General features: G+C 40.8%; 2 protein-coding genes across 3 annotated transcripts; one reads left to right on the forward strand and one right to left on the reverse strand.

Moving 5' to 3' along the window:
• Positions 1-928: 928 nt before the first annotated feature.
• Positions 929-4,837, reverse strand: GIMAP7 (GTPase, IMAP family member 7). The gene is made up of 2 exons (XM_004594497.3): positions 4,731-4,837; positions 929-2,044 (listed from the first exon to the last, which is right to left on the reverse strand). Exon 2 carries the CDS (start codon positions 2,010-2,012, stop codon positions 1,134-1,136), a length of 879 nt encoding a protein of 292 aa, XP_004594554.2. The 5' UTR covers positions 2,013-2,044; positions 4,731-4,837; the 3' UTR covers positions 929-1,133.
• Positions 4,838-12,785: 7,948 nt separating this feature from the next.
• LOC101520610 (GTPase IMAP family member 1) lies at positions 12,786-20,257 on the forward strand. Of its 2 annotated transcripts, XM_058681449.1 has the most exons (3): positions 12,786-12,913; positions 18,254-18,302; positions 19,314-20,257. In XM_058681449.1, the coding sequence occupies exons 2-3, from the start codon at positions 18,260-18,262 to the stop codon at positions 20,213-20,215; spliced, it is 945 nt and encodes a 314-aa protein (XP_058537432.1). In that variant the 5' UTR covers positions 12,786-12,913; positions 18,254-18,259; the 3' UTR covers positions 20,216-20,257. The 2 variants fall into 2 exon arrangements, with proteins under 2 accessions (XP_058537432.1, XP_004594555.2); XM_004594498.2 differs by lacking the exon at positions 12,786-12,913 and having other exon boundaries at positions 17,941-18,302.
• The last annotated feature ends 525 nt before the right edge of the window (positions 20,258-20,782 follow it).

A 20,782-nucleotide genomic window follows, 5' to 3' on the forward strand; every position in this document is an offset into this window, starting at 1 on the left:
TTTCCTAGCTGTCTCACTTTGTAAGCCATGTTTGTACTTGTACTTACAATGCCTTTTAACAAAGGGACAAGAACTTAGAAAGAAATGTTATACCCAAGCTAGCTCCCAACAGACTTACAGTCTGCATGTCTGAGAAACAAGTGAGTGATTGATAAGTCTCATTGCCCGCAGTATTTTGTTTAATCCATCTTAATGGATTAAGATAACAATCATGGGCAATAAATGTATTACCTTGAAGAGATATCTGCACTCCCATATCCATTTCAGTATCCACAGTAGCAAAGATGTATAAGTAACCCAAGAATCCATGAGCAAGTGAGTGGATGAAAGAAATGTGGTATTTAAACTCATGTGTACAAAAGAGTGTTCAGACTTTGAAAAATAGGAGATCCTGTCATTTACAAAACTATGGGTAAATCACGAATATGTTATACTAAAGGAAATAACCTAAGTACAGAAGGACATAAACTACATAATCATTTTTATATAGAATTAAATGATTCATGAAGTTATATGTATTATATATTATGTACAATTATATACTATATAATTATATACTATAAAACATATCTTACATATTTATGTTTTATAAAATTACAAAGCATATAAGACATAAATTATAAAGTATAATCTAATTATTTATAATTGTATGTATAGCTATATAATTATATGTATAATTATATGAATTAGATATAAATATAATTTAATGTGTCCAGAGACTGAGGGGGTGGAAGAAGGGGTTTGTATTGTTCAATGGGAACAAAAATTTGTTTATGCAGGAAGAGTGAGCATTGGACTGGCTGAGGTATGCTAGCTTAGTGTAGTTACAAATTCTGTATTGCATCAATTGTCCTTTGGAAATTTTCAGAGAAATAGATTCTTAAATTTTCTCACTGTTAGAAAAAAAAAAAACCCATACTATGTAAAGTCAATGATATAGTAACTTTTTATTTAATCATTTCATACTGTATGCATACACATTATATTTTGAAACTTAAGTGGACATAATGCTTGTTTTTCAATTTCACCATAATCAGTCTTATGTAAGGGAGATATTACCATAAAAATTTTGGAAAATACAATCCACCACATTAACATATCAAGGTAAATAAAAGGCAATGATTGCATTTATTTTACTGCCAAAATTTTGACCATATGTTCTGAAGGAACTGCTTAATCAGATTGAAGATATATTCAAATAGACTTTCCTCAGCTTCTTCCTTTATATTCTTAATAATTTCAGCATGTTTCATCTTTGCCTTTTTTATTTTCTCAGCTTTTTCTTCCTCTGATTTAAGACTAGGATCATTTTCTATAAACTTAATTTCATTTTGTAACTGATCAGCATATATTTTCTTTAAATTTTCCTCCTTTTTTTGCAGTTTTGCCTCTATGTCCTCATATATCTTCTCAGAAAAGTATTTCCCTTCATTTCCCTGCACCATTTTCTCTATGAGCTCCATCAGCCCCTGCACTTGAACTTGCTTCTCAGCCGCCTCTGCTTTGTTGCTGATGGCGTAACAGCGGTTCCCACACTCCTGGATGAGGCATTTTAGGTTCACATCTGCCTCTGCTAAAAAGTCATCGAGGCTACGGTTCTCCAGCTCTTCTTTGCGAGTGTACAAGATGACCATGTGCTTCACTGCTGACTTTCCAAAGAGAGTCTTTATCAGTGCGACCGTTTTCTGTTCTTCTACTGTGTAGCGGCCCAGCTGCATGACCAGGACAATGGCATGAGGCCCCGGGCAGGAGAAAAGGACACACTTACTGATTTCCCTGCAGGTGGTATCCAGTTTCTCCTCGGTGTCAAAGAGCCCTGGGGTGTCTACAATAAGGAGTTTCCTCCCATTCCAGTCCCTGAATGCTTTTTGGCAGCTGTTGGTAAGAGACTGAGCATTTATTCCAGATTGAAAGAGTGCCTTTCCAAGGATCGTGTTTACTGTTGCACTTTTTCCACTTCCTGTCTTCCCCACCAGAACGATCCTCATTGCGTTCTTTTGAAGATCATCCATGTCTGTGTGAAGATGTTTGTTAGCTCAGGCACCTATACGCAGACAGAGAGGAAGGGAGGGAAGAAAGGTCAAACTAAATGAGTGGAAAATATTCCCATTCTTTTCTACCTCATCTGGCTAAACGCTTGTAATATCTTATACACAGACTCATCTCAATGGAAACACAAAGATAACACAATCCAATTTCCATGGAAGAAATCATGGGGAGAGTTGTGAAAGTACCGGCTCCAGGTCGTTTTCACAGAGACCTTATTAGTTCTAAATATAAAATCCGTGGTATTTAAATATTCCTGACTCTACAAAAGTAAGGAAAAGTACATTCTTATATTTTGTGGAGGTTTTTTCTTTTTATCTTAGCAATTTATTTGTTTTATCTGAAATTTAGTTTTACACAAAGAAAGAAAGATAGGGACAGAGATACATTGTACTGGTTCAGTCCCCAAATGGCCACAATGATCAGATCTCAGCTGATCTGAAGTAGGAGCCAAGAGCTTCTTTCAATCTCCAACATGCATTCAGGGGCCCAACTACTCAAGCTGTCCTCCACTGCTTTCCCAGACCGGAAGCAGGGAGCTGGATTGAAACTGCACCCATATAGGATGCTGGTTCTTCAGGCACAGGATTAGCCTGTTAAACTACCATGCAAGTAGCAGAACACTACATTTTTTCCATGAAATAAATATAATATTGATTTCAAAAGCTGATAAAGATTTTATCAATAAAGCAAGTTACGCTAGTGTCTCATTTAAATAGTAGTAGGAAAAAAAAAAACATAATTATTAGATCCCCAAAATACTACGTTCTGATTAGGTATCATTTATTTCAGAACTACCATGGTGATTCAATAAAATATAATGGGTTATTACAACACAGAATATGAAAACATTAATAAGACGCTTAACGCAAATCAAAACTATCCTTAGTTGGCTTTAAAATTCAATTTGTCAGAAGCATTTCTTAAAATAGGAATGAATACATACCTCTTTAGCATGAATTTATAAAGATAAATTTTAAAACTTTGGTCACCACTTTTTAGTTCTTTGTAGGAAAACATGCTGACTATGAAGTTCATGCAGATAGATAAAAGAAAGTCAGTCTGGAGGGTGAAGGAAGAGGAAAACCATGATAATAGCCTTGTCCTACCAGCCAGACAGACATCATGGTCTCTGTCGTTAAAGCAAAAATGTGAATGAACTCAGGACACTGGAACTATAAGATGGTGGTAAATGATTTTATATACCAGAACAATTAATTCAGTCTAATTCTGTTTGGTAAAGTATCCCTGCAACCTTTTAAATTTTCTAAGTGTCACTGTTTAAATGGTCACTGAGTCAAACAAAAATTTAATGTCGGCTCTACTCACTAACACTCTGTCTTAACCTTCAACACCACTACCCCGATAGGATTCGTCTCTCAGGAATATAAATGTCAGTCTACATCTGATCAAGTGAGAACTGAGGCAGTATTCAGAAAAGGAACAGGGGCAAGCATGTGGTAGGCCTGGCAAGGAGGAGAACCTCACATAGATAGGCTGACATTTTAATCACTGACAAAGTTGAAAGACACCGTAAGAAAAAAAAAATCATTAAAAAGTTTTCCAGAATGTTCTTGGAAGACCCTGAGTATCTCCAGCCAGAGAAAGGCTATGGGTTTCAGATGTGGGCAGCCTGAACTGTTGCCCACACCGAGCAGTTCACCGAGAAACATGCCCTTAGCTCCTCGAGCGTCAGCTCCTCTGTAATGAAAAGGGACAATAAAGTCAATTGTGCGTGATTGTAGTGAGACCTTCAGAAGGGCTTCTACAGATGTGGTATAAAGAAAAGCACAACCTGGGATGGGTGGGAGACTGGTTGGGGCTCCTCCCTTTATCTCCCCCTTTACCCCAGATACAGGAAAAATGCAATGTGGAAATAATAGTCTTACCCATGTTCCTGTAGCCCTTGAACCTTTGTATCCTAACTATGTAAAGATTGTCAAAAATAAAGAAAAAATGAAAAAAAAAGAAAAGTACACGCAGAATCAAAGGTGACTGTTATGAATACCATTAGCACACACACACACACACACACAACATTTACTAAATACAAATGAGGGAGTCACATTACACTGTTGGCATTTATTGGATTGTACTACTTCTTACACCCTGAGGAAGAGGGGTTATGGTAGATAGCAAGGTTTAGGGTGTAACTAATGCTCCATAAGCTGTGCTGTTAGGGACACAGCTCCTGTCGCCAAGTGTTTGAAATAGAGTGGACCGCCTGAATTCTATCGTTTTCTCTCATTGGTGCCCTGGATAATCCATGGAGAGTCACCAAATTCAATGACTTTGATTTTTCTTTGCAGCAAGCAATTTAGGCAGATGTCCCACAAATCATTTTCCAGTTCTAAAAGTTTGCCTTGAAATCACCAACATTTCTAGTAAGATTGTCCAGAAACGCTTTGTGTCTATGACCACAGGGATTTGATGGAAGGTGCCCTGTTCCACAAAAGTACTGTTAAATATGAGATGCACAGACATCATGACAAAACATTTTTTACTGTCTCTCCTTCACCCTATCCCTATTTTTATCACTTTGGAAGTATCCTCTGTGTGACACAGTACCTATTGGCACAGTACACCTCCCTATGTCAAACCCAAATCCACCCCAGTCAAGCGCCTTGTTTCCTACTGTCTCTTATTACTCTCTCACTTGGGATCCTCTACTCAGACAGGCTCACCTGTTTTTGAACCAGTTGAAGCGTTCTCAGTTTTCTCCCAACAGGTTGATATAGCTGCTTCCTTTGCTGTGACTGTGAGGCAAGAGATTGCACTCATTAAACCTCTACTTTCAGGAAGCTCAAATTGGGTGGAGCCAGTGGAGACAACATTTGCCTTTAAAGAAAAAGAAGTCATGTCCCTTTACTAGGTAGCTGCTGCAAATTTCCCAAGTTGAAAACTGTATCCACATGCCTGCAATAACATCAAAGTTTCAAAGTTAAATCTTTTCAGAGAGTGATGGATCCAGTGGACCTGATTAAGTGACCCAAATATTGCGCAGAAAGCAAAGCCCAGCACCTGGTCATCCTTCCTGGTGGAGGATGCTGAGAGGTGGTCGGGGGACGAGTGAACATGGGCACTGACCCTGGTGTTTCCCAGCATAGAGCTGAGTGTACTGTCAGTGATTGTATAGTATGGGTCTTTTTACTGTAGTCTTTCAGGAAGATACCAGCTTACTCATTTATAGATTAAGAGTACCGAGGCACAAAACCAAAAGAATCTAATATACTAGAAACCAACACAGGCAAAGGGGACACTGAAGCCTGGGATATTCACAGCAATGACCACAGAGCTTCTGGAGATTGTGCATGAGGTTATTCCAGGTTTGCAGACATGTATGACTTAACAGGTGAAGATGAACCCAGACAATAAGCCCTCCTTCCTGATCTTCCTACCTGTCCCAAATTTTCCTACCTCAGACTCTGTAGGAATATATTTTCCTGGGTTTATCTATTGAGGGATTTCAGTCTTGTCTGGAAATGTCTTTTGTTTACTTTCATGCTGATGAAAAGACACTTCCCATTAGCTGGTTTCACTTCCCAACATGCTCACCGCAGCCAGGGCAGGGCCAGGGTAAGCCAGGAGACAGGAACTCATTCCTGGTCTCCCATCTAGCAGTCAGGGACACGCACTTGAGCAATTCACTGCTGCCTCCCAGGGATCATGTTACCAGGAAGCTGGATCAAAAGCAGAGAGGCCAGGACTCCCACCAGTCACTTCCACATGGGATGAAGATGTCCTAAGAGTGATTCAACTCCCTGTTCTGGAAGCACTGAAGGCAAGTTCTCAGAATTCACACCAGTGATCATGCTCCATTTGGCTCTTGACCATGACCATGAATATACTACAATTTTATATATCATGTATGTTTGAGAGAGCAAGCACACTCAGAGCTTTTTCTGTCACTACAACGTTAGACAAATGCAAGGTTTTACTTAATAACACATTAAGGAACAGTAACATGAGATAAAAACAATAATATCAAATGAGTTTCTGCTTTCTTCCAATGCCTGTCTGAAAACTGTACTATGAGGAATTAAGCATACTTTGCTTCTGCGGCAGGGGAAAAGCACTGTTTTCAATACTCATGCAGTACACTAGGCACTCTGGTTGTAGAGGCAAACCCACCTCATGGGACCTTTTTTTTTCAGCAGCCTGAACTATTAAGACAGAATATGACCAGAAATTATTGAGAGTCAGCTATGTTCAAGACACTAACCTTTATGTTATTATCTCCTTCATTCTTTCTAAAATATAAACAGAAACTATGACTAAACTTTAGATAGCACTCCACCAAAAAATTGTGTTGTTTCCAAAGAAGAAACCTAAAAAAGAAGACTACCCTAAAAAGAAAGATCTAGACAGATTGTAAAAACGATTGAGTAACAGGCCAGAAGACACCGACTCTAAGCCCTCCGCAATGGCCGCCTTCCTAATAGAGTTACATGCAACCATTGCTTAAATTAATTTATTAACTGCAGCTGGGATTGGAAAGAAGAGATTGGGGATGTTTACATGCAATTAAACATGCCACACGCAACCGAAAAAAAGAAAAGAAACATGTCACATGCCATTTCTTTCTTAATACACAAGCTTTGTTGAATTACACCCATGTAATATTTTTTCCTAGTATTTGAGAATGTGATCTTGTTTGGAGTAACAATCTAGTACTATAATCAAGTCAAGACAATGGTTTTGGGGTAGGGCCTAATACCATGAAAATGCCAAGACACAGAGTTTGGAGTGATGAATCTATAGGCCAAAAAAACCAAGATCTAGTAATCACCTGTAACTAGGAAGAGTAAAAATATCCTCTCCTAGAGGAAGAAGAACATAGCCTTCTAATAACTTCAGTTTTGACTAACAAAGAACAAAGCATGAACCCGAGCCCATGTACCCAAATTACTGTTGTGATAGGGTGAACATAGTTACAAATCATGCTGAGCATGTACCCTAGCCCATGTACCAAGTACTGCTGTGACTCTGAGTGGATGTAGTTACAAACAATGTTGACCATGAGCCCCAAACCACATACCCACAGTACTGCTATGACATTGGATGAACATAGTTACAAACCATGTTGATGCTTAGAACAGCATTCTCCAAAGGCAGCCACAAGGAACAGAAAGACCAGCCTTAGGACTCTGAGCCCGATAGTCAGGTGTGGGGGGGCGGGGGGGAATGCTAATCTAAACCACCTTTGCCCAATGTTATTGTCTATGTGGGATTCAGAATAATGTGTAGATACAGATACCAGTGTTGTTGCCACCTGGCACAGAAGTGCCAATGAACTAACAGGCAAAGGTACACACTTTGCTCACAGGGATTTCTGCGGCTCTCAGGCCACAGCAGACCCTTCCATTACCAGCTTGCCTTGACTTCTTTGGCTACATTTCCTCAAAGTCCAGAAAGTCTGCCTGTGGGCTTGCATATTTTGTGATAGTAATGATGGCAGAAAAGGTCAGGTAGGAGAATGGACATAGGCAAAGAATGAAATGGCTGAACTAATCTTCAGACAGCCTTCAGTAATTTCCCCTCTCTGGGATTTTTTGTACAATTTCTGCTGCTGCCTTTATTTCTCCTTTTTGGTTTCAATGTGACATTCGTTCTGTATTTACTCCACTCTGATCCTCCCCAAAATAAAGTGGTCTCAGCTGCATGCTACAAATGGAACTGTTCTAAATCAAACCTTAACAGAGCAAAAAGGAACAACTGTTTCTGCACAACTCAGCATGTCACAGCATACATTCTTTGTTTCCTATAAATTCTGCAACTTCAAGAAATCGGCAGCAAGTGAAACTGTTGTAAATTCACTTGTGCTGAACAAAGTAAGCATCCTGCCTACCATGGCCACATCCTGCCTCACCTCCTCCTCCACCTCCTGTCTTACTTGTCAAATAAAGCTGTGGTCATGTTGCAGGCAGGAGTGCAAAGCCATGGGGCCACAAAGGGCAAGTTAAGCCTGGGTCAGGAAGACACATCACCATGGAGAGCACATTGAACTGTGCTCAAGCTCCATGCTGGGTTCTCTTCAGGTACATGCTGACTCAAGGATGAAGCAATGTGTTTTTCCCTGAGTCTCCAAAACCCCATCATGGCATCATTCAGGCCAGGCTTGTTGGCCTGTACTTTTGACTGTGGCATGAGCTACATAAAATATATTCTGCTGCAAACTGGAGCAGGTATTAATTGGTGTTAATACTTTTCCAAACCCTAAGAAATCAAGTTCTCATGACCTAAGGAGTGATGAATAGCTAATCAGCATCTTTGTTTCTGATTACTGTTATGAAGTGAGAGAATTTGGAGATTGCATGTAAAATTAATCATTTCCAAGATGTGAAAGAACATAAATGACAATTTGGAACAGACACCATCATTTTTCTTGTGCTCTGCAAGTATAATTGATTTCCCTTTAGTAGGAGAGCAAGGACTTTCCGGTAAGATAACAGCCTAGGAAACAATGGTAGCTGCTCTATCTAGGTATCTGCTTAGCCATTTTTCATTTGCATGTGTCAATCAACAAACTAAGAAAATGAATCTCTATAAAATGCATGCAGTCTGCAAGAAAGGACTGGAAGGAAGATAGAGGATTTGAATCAGTGTAAATACTTTGTATGATGTTCTAATGATTGATGCGTATTGTATGTGTGTGTGTATGTGTGTGTGTGTGCCAGACCTATAGAATATACAATACCAAGAGTTAACCCTAAAAAACAAATAAGAACCACCTTCAGGTTCCACCTAACTCCAATGATAATGGTCTGCACTCAGAAATCTATGAACAGTATCTGCTGGAATGGGTCTGGGGAGAAAGGTACCTATTCCAGTGTTGGTGGTAGTGTAGCCTAGTGCAGCCATTGTGGGAGTCAGTATGGAGAGTACTCAAAAACAGAAAATTAATCGGCCATACAACCCAGATATCTAAATGCTGTAAATGTATCCTAATGAAATGAGTTCTGCATATAAGAAAATAAAATAAAACCCCATTTTTAGCAGCATACTAGACTGCAGCCAGCTTGCAAACAACTCAGATGCCTACAGAACAGGAAGGAATAAAGAAACGGTGGTACATCTAATCTGTTGGATACTACACAGCCATTAAATGGAATGAAATCCTATCATTTGCAACAAAATAGTCTCAACCGAGACCATTATTGTCAAAGAAATAAGCCAATCGCAAAAGGACAAATATCATATGTTCTCACTGATATAAGGAAACATTGATGCAATATGTAAAACAAATAGACATGTAGGTGAACAAGTTTCTACCTATATTCTCATAGATGAACTGTATAATGGACTACCATACGGGAAAGTAAAAATACATTGCAATACTCACTTATACATGCAAATAAAAGAAGGTTTCCCAGTGAAGCAGTTAGATATGCCTTGCTACTAGTTTTCCTTACTTTACCTAAACCTACAAATCCATGATGCACTTAAATATAACAGAATGTCAACTTGTAGTTGTTACTAAAGGACAAAACTAATGTAAGAATATGGGAAGGCAAAGGTAGGTAAGAAGAAAGGATAGGAAAAGATGGGAATCCCTATGTTTAGAAAAGTATAACATGGAAAATAATAAAAATATTTTTTTAAAAAAGAGTGCACCCTAATATTAATCATTAGCTCCCATGAGTGCCCAAGAGTGCCAGTGATGCTCCAAACATACCCAAAAACATCTTCTGAAGTAGAAATATGTCAGAGAGCTCAGTCTGACCAAGAGGAACAAAATAAAGGGAAAAAGGCAAGTGCAATATCCTGAACCACAGTAATAAGAAATGAGAACCAAGAGGAGAACCAGAGAGGCCAAAAGCAGGGAACCCTGTACAAAGGGCTTTGGGAAGATGCGGGAGAAGCGGCAAATGGGACGCACCTTGTGGAAGCCTCCAAATCCCACAGGCAGAGGCCTGCACACACTCAGGGATTCTTAGGACGTTCTCAAGGTCAGCTGGTCAAGGCGGTTTCAGCCCCGCATAAGGAGCAGCACCCAGGGGAAGCGTGGGGCTACATCTGATCCTTCTGATATTTTCTCCTTACTTTCTTTTAGCCACACCTTGCTCCATGTGCTGGCAGAGTGCTTTTGAAATAATGTCCTCTCATTCTTCAACTTTATTAAAATGTGCATGGCTTTTTCACTGATTTTAGATTTCTTCATTTATTTAAGAAAAGATTTATTATACAAGGAGACATAGATGATAGATAGATAGATAGATAGATAGATAGATAGATAGATAGACAGTCAGACATATAGATAATTGCATTCTCTAAAAGGCGGACACCGAAGAAGGGATGCTGAAACTCCATCAGGCCTTCCGCATGGGTGGTAGGGCCCCAGGCACTGGATCATCTTCTACTGCCTCTCCAGGCTCACTAGCAGGGAACTGGCTAGGAAGTGCAGTGCCTGGGAATCCTACTGGCACTCTATGGGCTGCCAGGGTTGCCGGCAGCAGTGGAACCTGCTGTAACACAGCACCAGCCCTGACTTGGATTCCTGACAGTCAGAGAGGGTACAGTTCTGTAGTTTGGAATCAAATGCTGCATCTCTTCAGCAGTTAAAGTCATTTCAATGTAAGCACCGCCAAAATGGTGTTCACTTGAATGACCTCAAGCACTCTGAGGCCAGTCCGTTGTCTGCCTGGATGAGGCCGACTCCTGAGGATCAAGGCTGAACCCAGCAAGAGCTGCCCCTGCAGACTCCCCGTAACTTATGCTGCTCCTTTAAGATGCCCAGGGCAGTCACTCAGCTTCACAGCCCTCTGACTGTCTTCTCAGCCACCCGGACAGTGAGACAGCTTGGGGAGCAGAACCACCACTCCAGGGAAGGACAGAGTAAATGTCCTTTCTCCCTCTGAGCCTGTGGCCTTTCCCCCAATGCCCTTCCTCCAGACACATCTAATGGGTATTGCCAAGGCAGACATTGCTAATTGATCACAACATTCTTTGTACTCAAAGCCAGAAACAGCATACCTTACAACTCTCAACCCAGCCTCCAAAAAAACAAAAACAGAGAATGAGTTGATCTTTCTCGATAGCTCATTTGGCATTCATTTGCTTCGGTCTCCTCAGGGGTGAGGACCAGGGTGAAAACAGTACAGACACACGGATGCAGTCGGAGGCAGGGACCCAGGTCCCAGTGCTTGAGAGCAGAGATCCTGGAGGGCCAACTGTATCAGTGAAATCCATCTGCATCTCCTATGGGGGAAACATAGATCCTGAAAGAATAATTGCCATTTGAGAAGAGCAAGCCCTGGGTTTGGAGCTGTCAGATGTAAATCAGATGTAAAGTAAAATCAACTTTTAAATGATGGAAAGAGGATATTTGGTGCAGGAACTAACATGCCACTTTGGATAACCACATCCCATATGGCATGCCTGGGTTTGAGCTGTGGCTCTGCTTCCATTTCCAGTTCATGCACACCCCAGAAGGCACAGGCAACAGCTAAAGTCTTGAGTTCCTGTCACCTGTGACAGATCTGGATTGAGTTCTGGGCTCCTAGTTTAGATGATCATTTTCCTGTTAACTACTGATCGTGGGCATTTTTTTTCCTGTATCTGTTGACCATTTTTCCATTCTTTTAATAATGCCTGTGTATTAGCTTCATCCATTTCCCGGTTGGTTCTTTTGTTTGCTTTTGTTTAGTTTCTTAAACTCTTTAGAGACCCTGAGTATTAGTTCCTTTCCAGTCGCGAAGCTTCAAAGTGGCTTTTTTTTTTTTCTATTTTGCTGGCTGCTGAGTATTTCCTTTGTAGTGCCAACGCTTCTTAGCTTGATGTAATCCCATTTGTCTATATTTGTCTTTATTTCCTACACTTATAGTCTTTTCCAAGAAGTCATTGTTTAATCCAATGTCTTGCATGGTTCCTCCAATGTTTTCCTCTCATAATTTCATGTTATCAGGTTGTAGATTTATAGCCTTTCTCCCTTTACAGTCCGTTTTTGTACAAGATGTAGAAAGTAGGGTGTTTTCCCCCTGATTTTACTTGCATAGATCCTGCTTTCTCGGAACCACTTGTTGAAGAGACTGTTCTTTTTCTAGAGATTTACTTCAGTTTGTTTGTCAAAGATTAGATACTTGTGGAGGAGTGGACTGATTTCTGCAGTTTTTATTATGTTCTGTTGGCCTCTATTTTTGTGCTAGTACCAGGCTGTTTTAATTGCCCTGCAGTATGTCTTGAAGCCTGATAGTATGATGCCTCTAGATTTGTGTTATTTGCTTTTTAAGATTGTATTAGCTGATTTATTTCATGTAGGGTAGCTGGGACGTATGGTAGCTCTAGTTCAAGATTTCTGATGACTTTCTTCCACAATAATTGGACCAATTCACAGTCCAAAATTGTTGTCCTGGAACCATTATGCTCATTAACCATAATAAGCCTGTCTCAAAACACAAATATAATGTTTTCTCTGAACATGACAGTTGAGACATAATGAAAAATACATAGAAATGAAATGTTCACTTTGGGAGATGACTGTTATTTTTAGCCCTTGCTGGGTTCTTTTTTACTTTTACTTGTTCAAAGTTATGACCCAGCTTCGAATGCTTCAAATATTCTAAGATTGTAGCCCCTATGGAGAAAAGATGTCAGTGTCTTAGGGACCTTCTGAAATCAGCACCTGAGTCCAAAGCAAGGGATGGTGTTTGTAGTGGAAGCCTTGCACGTCCACCACACCACCTCACTGGTGAGTGTTTCTGTCTCTTTAAGTCCCATAACCATTTGGCCGTTCCTGAGCCCTGAGCTCTGAGTTGTGTGTGACTTCCTCTGTGTGTGTGGGAGGAAGAAGGCTGCTACATTCGCACTGAAGGGAAAGCAGCAGACAAGGGCCTTTCGGACTCTATTCCGGAGCCTGTCACCAGGGAAGGTGAGCCTGTTCCAGGGAAGGGAGCACACCAGGGTGGGGGTAGGAAGCAGTCAGTGCCCGAAGGTGTGGTTCCAATGAGGTTGACTGAGTGAGCTCCTGACAATTAGGGGGAAGCAAGGGGAATGTGATCTGGAAGGAGTAACATGCTTCCAGGATGATAAGGGTGATCCAATTTCCAAATGGACTAGATTTGGAAGAAATGGTTAACATTTTCACCTACTCTGGAAAGGACACTCCTTATTTTGGGACTAAATCCTTTCCCTTCTGCCCTGTTCATCATTGGTGAAGACTGCTTGTTTCAGCTAAATTCTTGCTCTAACCAGCACTCTAAATATACACAGCTGTTTTATTTCTGTTCCATTGTCAACTACAAGAATATGTTGTTTCTTTTTTAAATACACTTTGCTTCTGAGCTGTTTTAGATTTATAAAACAAATATTGTGAAGGATCATGAAGAGCTCCCATATTCCCCACACTCAGCTTCCTCTATTACTAAAAACTCCTGATATATTTGTCACAATAAGCCATACCCAGATTCCCCTATTACTGGCATCTTGTACTAGTTTGATGTATAAGTCAAAATTCATAAGCAGTGCTCAGCTTCCCACAGTTTTTTTAAACAAGCTCCCCAACTCCCAACCTGTGATGATCTCCATTCTGAGTTCAGACATGGGCGATTCATGTCTTTTGGACATATACCTGTCCTGGATTTCTGGATAATACAGCAATTTTTTTTTTGTAGTTTAAACACATATCTATATGAAGATGTGTAAAGAAATATGTGTATGTATATATCATGTTTTCCATTCCTCTTTATATCCTACCAGCAATAGTTACTTTCTGTTTCTTTATAATAACCACTGTAACAGTGGTGCGGTGACATCTCACTGAGTTTTTTTTTTTTTAAAGATTTATTTTATTTTTATTACAAAGTCAGATATACTGAGAGGAGGAGAGATAGAGAGGAAGTGGAGCTGCCAGGATTAGAACCAGCGGCCATATGGGATCAAGGCGAGGACCTTAGCCACTAGGCCACACTGCCGAGCCCCTCACTGAGTTTTTAAATTGTATTTCACAGGTGGCTATCACACTGAACTTTTTTTTTAACATACTGAATCGTTTGTATTCCTTTTTTGATAACCTTGTAGTCATGTACTTTGTCCATTTCATTTCTGTTAAAATTCATATAAAATTAACAAATTTCATGTACTTCATAGTAAAGATTTAGGAACATAGCGATACTTCCCACTGTATCCTAACTCCTGCTCAAATTCTCCACCCAATCTCATTCCTTATTTTTTTTTTCTTTTTCTTTCCTTCTAATATTCACAATGGTGCACTTTCACTTCACTGCACAATCACAGGCCTAACACTGCACTAGGGAAAGATATTAACACATAGCAAGTAGAAAAAAAATACATAAAGGCTTACTTTTCCTCAATGTTATACACAACGCTTCTATGCAATAATAAATCCCAGAATGTCACTCTCACCATAGATTACATTTTTTTGTACTTTGTGTATTGGTTGTCGAGATGAGAGAAAACATATGATACTTGTCTTTTGGGAATTAGCCAATTTCATGAAGCATAATGGCTTCCAGTTGGATCTATTTAGTTGCAAAACACAAGATTTGATTCTTTTGTATGGCTGAGTAATATTCCACAATGTGAATGTATCATCTTTTCTTTAGTCAATTATCAGTTGATGGGAATCTGAGTTGGCTCCATAATTTAGCTATTGTGAGTTGAAATGCAATAAACACGGGGGGTGCAAATACCCTTTCACATGCTGACTTAACTTCATTTCAGGAAACTGCCAGGAGTGGAATGCCTGGATAATATGGTGGATCTATTTTCATATTTCTGAAGAATCCCTGTACTGTCTTCCATAATGGTTGTAAGAGTTTACATTACCATCAGTAGTGAATTAGGGGAGCTTGCTCCTCCTAATCCTCTCCAGGATTTTTTTTTAATTTTTGGATGATAGCCATTATAACTTGGGTGGGGTAAAATCTCATTGTGATTTTTCTTTGTGTTTTCCCTGATGGCTAATGATCCGGAGTATTTTTCATTTGCCTGCTAGATATTTGAATTTCATCCTTTGAAAAATACCAACTCATATCTTTACCCATTGGTTTTGTTGTTGCTGTTTCTTGAGCTTTTTCTAGAGCCGAGATATTAATCCTCTATCAGTTACACAGTTTTATAGTTTTCAAATACTTTCTACTGTTCTGTCGGCTGCCTCTTCACTTGGATGAGTGTTGGCTTGGAGTGCAGACACTTTCTTAGCTTGATATAATCCCATTTGTTTGTAGTTGCTTTAATTGCTGTGCTTCTGGGGTCTTTTCCAGGAAGTTTTGTCTTACAGAGTTTCCCTAATATTTTCCTCTAGTAGTTTGATGCTATCCGGTCATTTATTAAGTCACGAAGAGGTATATGATTACTTTATTCCTGCATCTTCTCAGTTGTTTAAGTCACGAAGGGTGTTGATTTAGATTCTTGATCCATTTAGAGTTGATTTTTATATAAAGTTTTAGGTGTGGGTCTCGTTTCTTCTGCACACAAATATTCAGTTTTCCCAGAACTATTTGCAGAAGACACTGTCCTTTCTTCCTGGATTGATTTCAGTTGGTTTGCCAAAAAAATTAGTTGGCTGCAGATATGTGGGTTCATTTCTGGGATTTCTACCCTGTTCCATTGATCTTCATGTTGCTTTTATCACAATTATCCTGCAATAGGGGTTTTTTTGTTTTTTAAAAAGATTTAGTTATTTTTATTAGAAAGTCAGATACACAGAGAGGAGGCGAGATAGAGAGGAAGATCTTCCGTCTGATGATTCACTCCCCAAGTGAGCCGCAATGGCCAGTGCTGCGCCGATCCGAAGCCAGGATACAGGAACCTCTTCCAGGTCTCCCATACAGGTTCAGGATCCCAAAGCATTAGGCCATCCTTGACTGCCTTCCCAGGCCACAAGCAGGAAGCTGGATGGGAAGTGGAGCTGCCAGGATTAGAACCGGCGCCCATATGGGATCCTGGCGCGTTCAAGGCGAGGACTTAAGCCACTAGGCCACGCCCCTGGGACCCTGTAATAGGTTTTGAAGTCCTGATTTGTTTTTGTTTTTTAAGATTGTTTTAGTCAATTGGGGTCTTTTTCATTTCTAGATGAATTTTACTATTTTTTCTACACTTAAGAACGCACTAGGTATTTTGATTGGGACAACACTGAATCTTTCACTAGTATGGACATTTTAATGATATTAATTGTAACAATTCACAAACATGGTTGATTTTTCCATATTTTGTGACTTCTATTTCTTTTTTTAAGATTTATTTTATTTTTATTGGTATCCCTTTGATTTCTTTTTCTTGAGTATTGGCTCTGATTAAAACTTCCAGAAGTATGTTAAACACCAGTGGTGAAGGTGGGCATTCTTGTCTGGTTCTGGAACTCTCCTCTGTTTTATTTGATGCTAGCTATAGGTTTCTTTTTAATATATTGCCTTTATTGTGCTGAAGTAGATTTTTTTCTAAGCCAAATTTTTAAGGGTTTTTTTTATTATGAAATGATATTGTATTTTATCAACTGCTTTTTATGTATCTATTGAACTAACCATGTAGTTTTTATTTTTCACTTTGTTAGTGTGATGTGCCACATTTACTGATTTGCACATGTTGCATACCAGGGATAAATCCCACTTGCTCTGGGTGAGTGACCTCTCTGATATTTTGTTGGGTTTGATTAGCTAATATTTTGCCGAGAATTCTTGCATCTATATTCATAGTGATATTGGCCTTTAGCTCTCTTTCTTTAATGTATCTTTTTTCTGGTTTTGGAACTAAGGTAATACTGGTTCATAAGCAATTTGGAAAGATTCTTTCTTGACTGAATTTTTTGAGGTTTTTGAGTTTCTAATATCTCTGGATCTTAACCATTTTTTTTTTCAGATAAGTATCCTGTCAACATTTTATTCCATTTTGTTAGATACCTCTTCATTTTAGTCACTGATTTCTTTGCCATGTAGTGGCTCCTGAGTTTGAGATAATTCCTCTGTCTGGTTTTGCTTTCGGTGCCTATGCTGTTTGATTCTTATCCAAGAAAGCATTGCCTGTGTATGCAAATATTTCTTCTATGTTTTCTTTTAGGAGTTTCACAATTTCATGCTTTATGCGTGGGTCTTTGACTATCTTGAGTTGTTGAGAGACAAGGATGTAATTTCATTCTTCTATCTGTTCCTATCGTTTTGCCTTCATGCTTTGTTGAAAAGACTGTTGTTTCTCCAATGTTTGTTCTTTGTATGTTTGTCAAATCAATTGGCTACATGAACATGTATTAATGTCTGGGTTCTCCATCTTCTGTTCATTGATCTCTATATGCCAGAGTTAGTGAACCACTAACTGTATAACTGTTACCCAGTTATACTCATTCTACACCTAACTTGCTCAGAGCTTCTAGTAGTTTCTCATGATCTTTTGTAGTACTGCAGCTTGGGATATAATTTCTTATTTTCATTTCTGATTTTATTCATTTAAGACTTTTTTTCTGGTCCAGCATAGTAGCCTAGTAGCTAAAGTCCTCGCCTTGCACACACCAGAATCCCATATGGGTGTTGGTTCATGTCCTGGCTGCTCCACTTCCCTTCCAGTTCCTTGCTTGTGGCCTGGGAAAACAGTGGAAGACAGCTGAGGGCACCTGCTTGGAGGGTCCAGAAGAAGCTTCTGGTTCCTGGCTTTGGATCAGTTCAATTCTAGCAGTTGTAACCACCTGGAGAGTGAACCAGTGGATAGAAGATCTTTCTTTCTGTCTCTCCTCTTTGTAAATCTGACTTTTCAATTGAAAAGTAAATAAATCTTTTTTAAAAAGTGTCTTTCCTTTAAAAAAAGATTCTTTTCTTTTTTTTCAGTCTCACTAAAATTTTGTCTGTTCATAAGCAGAAAGAAACCAAACCAAAAAAAGCGAGAGGCAAGAAATAATAAGAATCAGAGCAGAAATAAATGAAGTTAAAACTGAATAACAAAAAAATCCCCCCAAAGCATTAGCAAAATAAAAGGCTATTTTTACAAGTATATTGATTTCAAGATGCAAAATAATTTATCACATAGCTTGTTGGTTTAATTTTAGCAGAATTTATTACTACTGACAAAATTTCTTTGACTTCTCTCTAGCTATTTGTCTTTCCTTAAAAATACACACCTAGACGTTAAGACTTGCAGGCAAGAGCCAGGTCTTGACATGGATATCACTGTGGTGTCACCAATGGCTTTGGTCTTTGACTAATGTACTTCATTCTATTGATGGGATGAGCAAATAATGAATAAACTGTGTTTGGGACTCTTGCAGGCAAGCATGGGAGGACGGAAGATGGCGAGAGATGAAGAAAATGTCTACAGTAAGGACACATCCCCTCCCCTCTCCTTCCACCCCTAGATGTGAGCTTAGGGAAAGAGGGGGAAAGGGACTTCCCTAGGATTGCACAAGAGTAAGACCTGGAAGACCCCCGAGTCTGGAGCAGAACACCAAGAGCAGAGGTCTGCCCTACAGCTGGATCTCTGTCCCCGCTCTGCTCTGAGATGCTCAGTCCTTCAGCCAGCCTTTCTCTGGGTTGCTGAGGAATAAAATGAGGAGAATAAATTTGCCCTGACTGCAGCAGAAGGCAAAGAGACTACAAAACATGCATTAGAGTGAACATCAGTTAGCAGGTAGACTATATTAACAAACAAGAATGGAGGGCTAAAATGGGTGTGTTTTTCTGGGAATAAGTTTTTAAGAGGAGAAGAGTGTGGAAGGAAAGAGAAAGGTGGGAGAAGGAAAGAGATTTTATTAAGCCCTCTCAGTAGTTCTAGAAGAAACCATGACGTAGGATTATTGCTATTTTTACAGAGGAGATTTGGGAGAGATTAAGCAGCTTCCTCAAGGTTACAGGGTGAGCACTTGGTGGGGGGGGGGGGATGTCTGAGACCTCAGAGGGTGTTTCATCATCAAGCAGTGCTGCCTGACCTTTCCTCCCTGGGGCTGGCATCTGGGAGAGCAACATAGACTCCATTGACATTGTCAAACATGGGATGGGGTGTGTGTACCTGGCTGTGCATGTCCAGTAGTTAACTCAGATAAAGCGATGGCCTGAAATTCTAGAGGAGCCTTTTCTGGCATGTCCAGCAGTGTTGTAGCATCTGTGGGTGCATGCAGAAAAGCTAACTTCAGAAGGAGAATAACAGTATGCACCACTCAGGAGTTCAAACTGTATAAGCAGATGACTGCTCTAAAGATTTGGTAAAAAGTGGCGGTTGGGCGGGGAGTGAATTCAAATGCCTATTCTACCCTTTTTTCTACAGACAAGGTTTCCATTTTGGAGAGCAAGTTGGGTTAACTGCGAAGAGATTGACACCATTTGTTCTTTCAGGTCTAGAAGATGACAGCCAGTCCTTCCAGGCTCCCAAGCTGAGACTCCTCCTGGTTGGGAGGACAGGAGTGGGGAAGAGCGCCACAGGGAACACTATCCTGGGTAGGAAGATGTTCCTCTCCAGGCTTGGAGCCTCCGCTGTCACCAGAATGTGCACTGTGGCCAGTGGCAGCTGGGACAGGTGGCACGTGGATATCATTGACACCCCGGACATCTTCACCTCCCAAGTCTCCAAGACAGACCCAGAGGCAGTGGAGAGAGGTCGTTGCTACCTGCTCTCTGCCCCAGGGCCCCACGCACTGCTGCTAGTGACCCAGCTGGGCCGCTACACGGCCCAAGATCAGGAGGCCGTGATGAAAGTGAAGGAGATGTTTGGCGAGGCTGTGATGGCGCGGACGGTCATTGTCTTTACCAGGAAGGAGGACCTTGTCGGTGGGTCTCTGCAGGACTACGTGCGCTGCACGGAGAATCAGACCCTGCGAGAGTTGGTGACCGAGTGTGGAGGCAGAGTCTGTGCCTTTGACAATGGAGCTACCGGCAGCGAGCAAAAGGCCCAGGTGAAGCAGCTGGTGGGCCTGGTAGAGCACCTGGTGAGGGAGAATGCGGGCAGCCACTACACCAACGAGGAGTACTGCTTTGTGCAGTCCCTGCCTTGGGCCAGCCCGGAGCAGCGTCTCCAAATGGTGGCGGAGAAGGTGGAGGCCCGTATGCAGAGGTCTACTGCAAAATGGCCACTGGCCTGGCTGTGGAAGTGGCAGAAGTCGCTAGCTAGCAGGTGGAGAGTGAGGCTGGTCCTCCTGTTGGGGGGCTCTCTCCTGCTCTATGTGGTACTCTGGAGGTGCCAGCCCGAGGTCTTGACTGAGGTCAGTCTTGAGCACTCGAGGGGACAGGCCAACCACTGACCTCATGCACCTCTGTTCTGCACCAGGACTCACGCACTTTGCTTTCCTTTCCCTCCACCCCATGACCTGCCGGCTGGGGAATCCTGCCAGGCCCTTCTTCCACCTGACCCTGGGACCTGATCCTCTTGGGGCTGGGCCCCTGCTGCAGTTAAATGATGGCTGTCCCTCGTGCCTGTCTTCCTTAACCTGAGACTGCTTTTTCATGCCGTTGATTGTCTCCTAAAAATCGATAAGAATATATGTCCTCTCAGTCCCTGTATTTCCCATAGACGGAAAACTAAGAACGAGCACAAAGAACAACCTCAGGACCCTCATGTTTATTTTAATTGAATTTGTTATTTTCAAAAATAAATGCCTTTCCGGCTCATATTGTAGTAAAAGAACTTGAAATCTATAGATGTTTTTTCGCTCAAGCACCTTAAATGCCCACCAAGTAAAGCACTACACTCTGCTATTCCTAACGCTTTCTGCGTGCTGCCATGTGCCTCTCCTGGTGTGAGAACAGAAAATAGAGGAGAGGAATGCTCCCTCTGTGCCAGCAGGGCAGTGAGTTCCTACAAACTTGAT

This window comes from Ochotona princeps, chromosome 25, assembly GCF_030435755.1.
Source record: "Ochotona princeps isolate mOchPri1 chromosome 25, mOchPri1.hap1, whole genome shotgun sequence".
Classification (NCBI taxonomy): Eukaryota; Metazoa; Chordata; class Mammalia; order Lagomorpha; family Ochotonidae; genus Ochotona; species Ochotona princeps.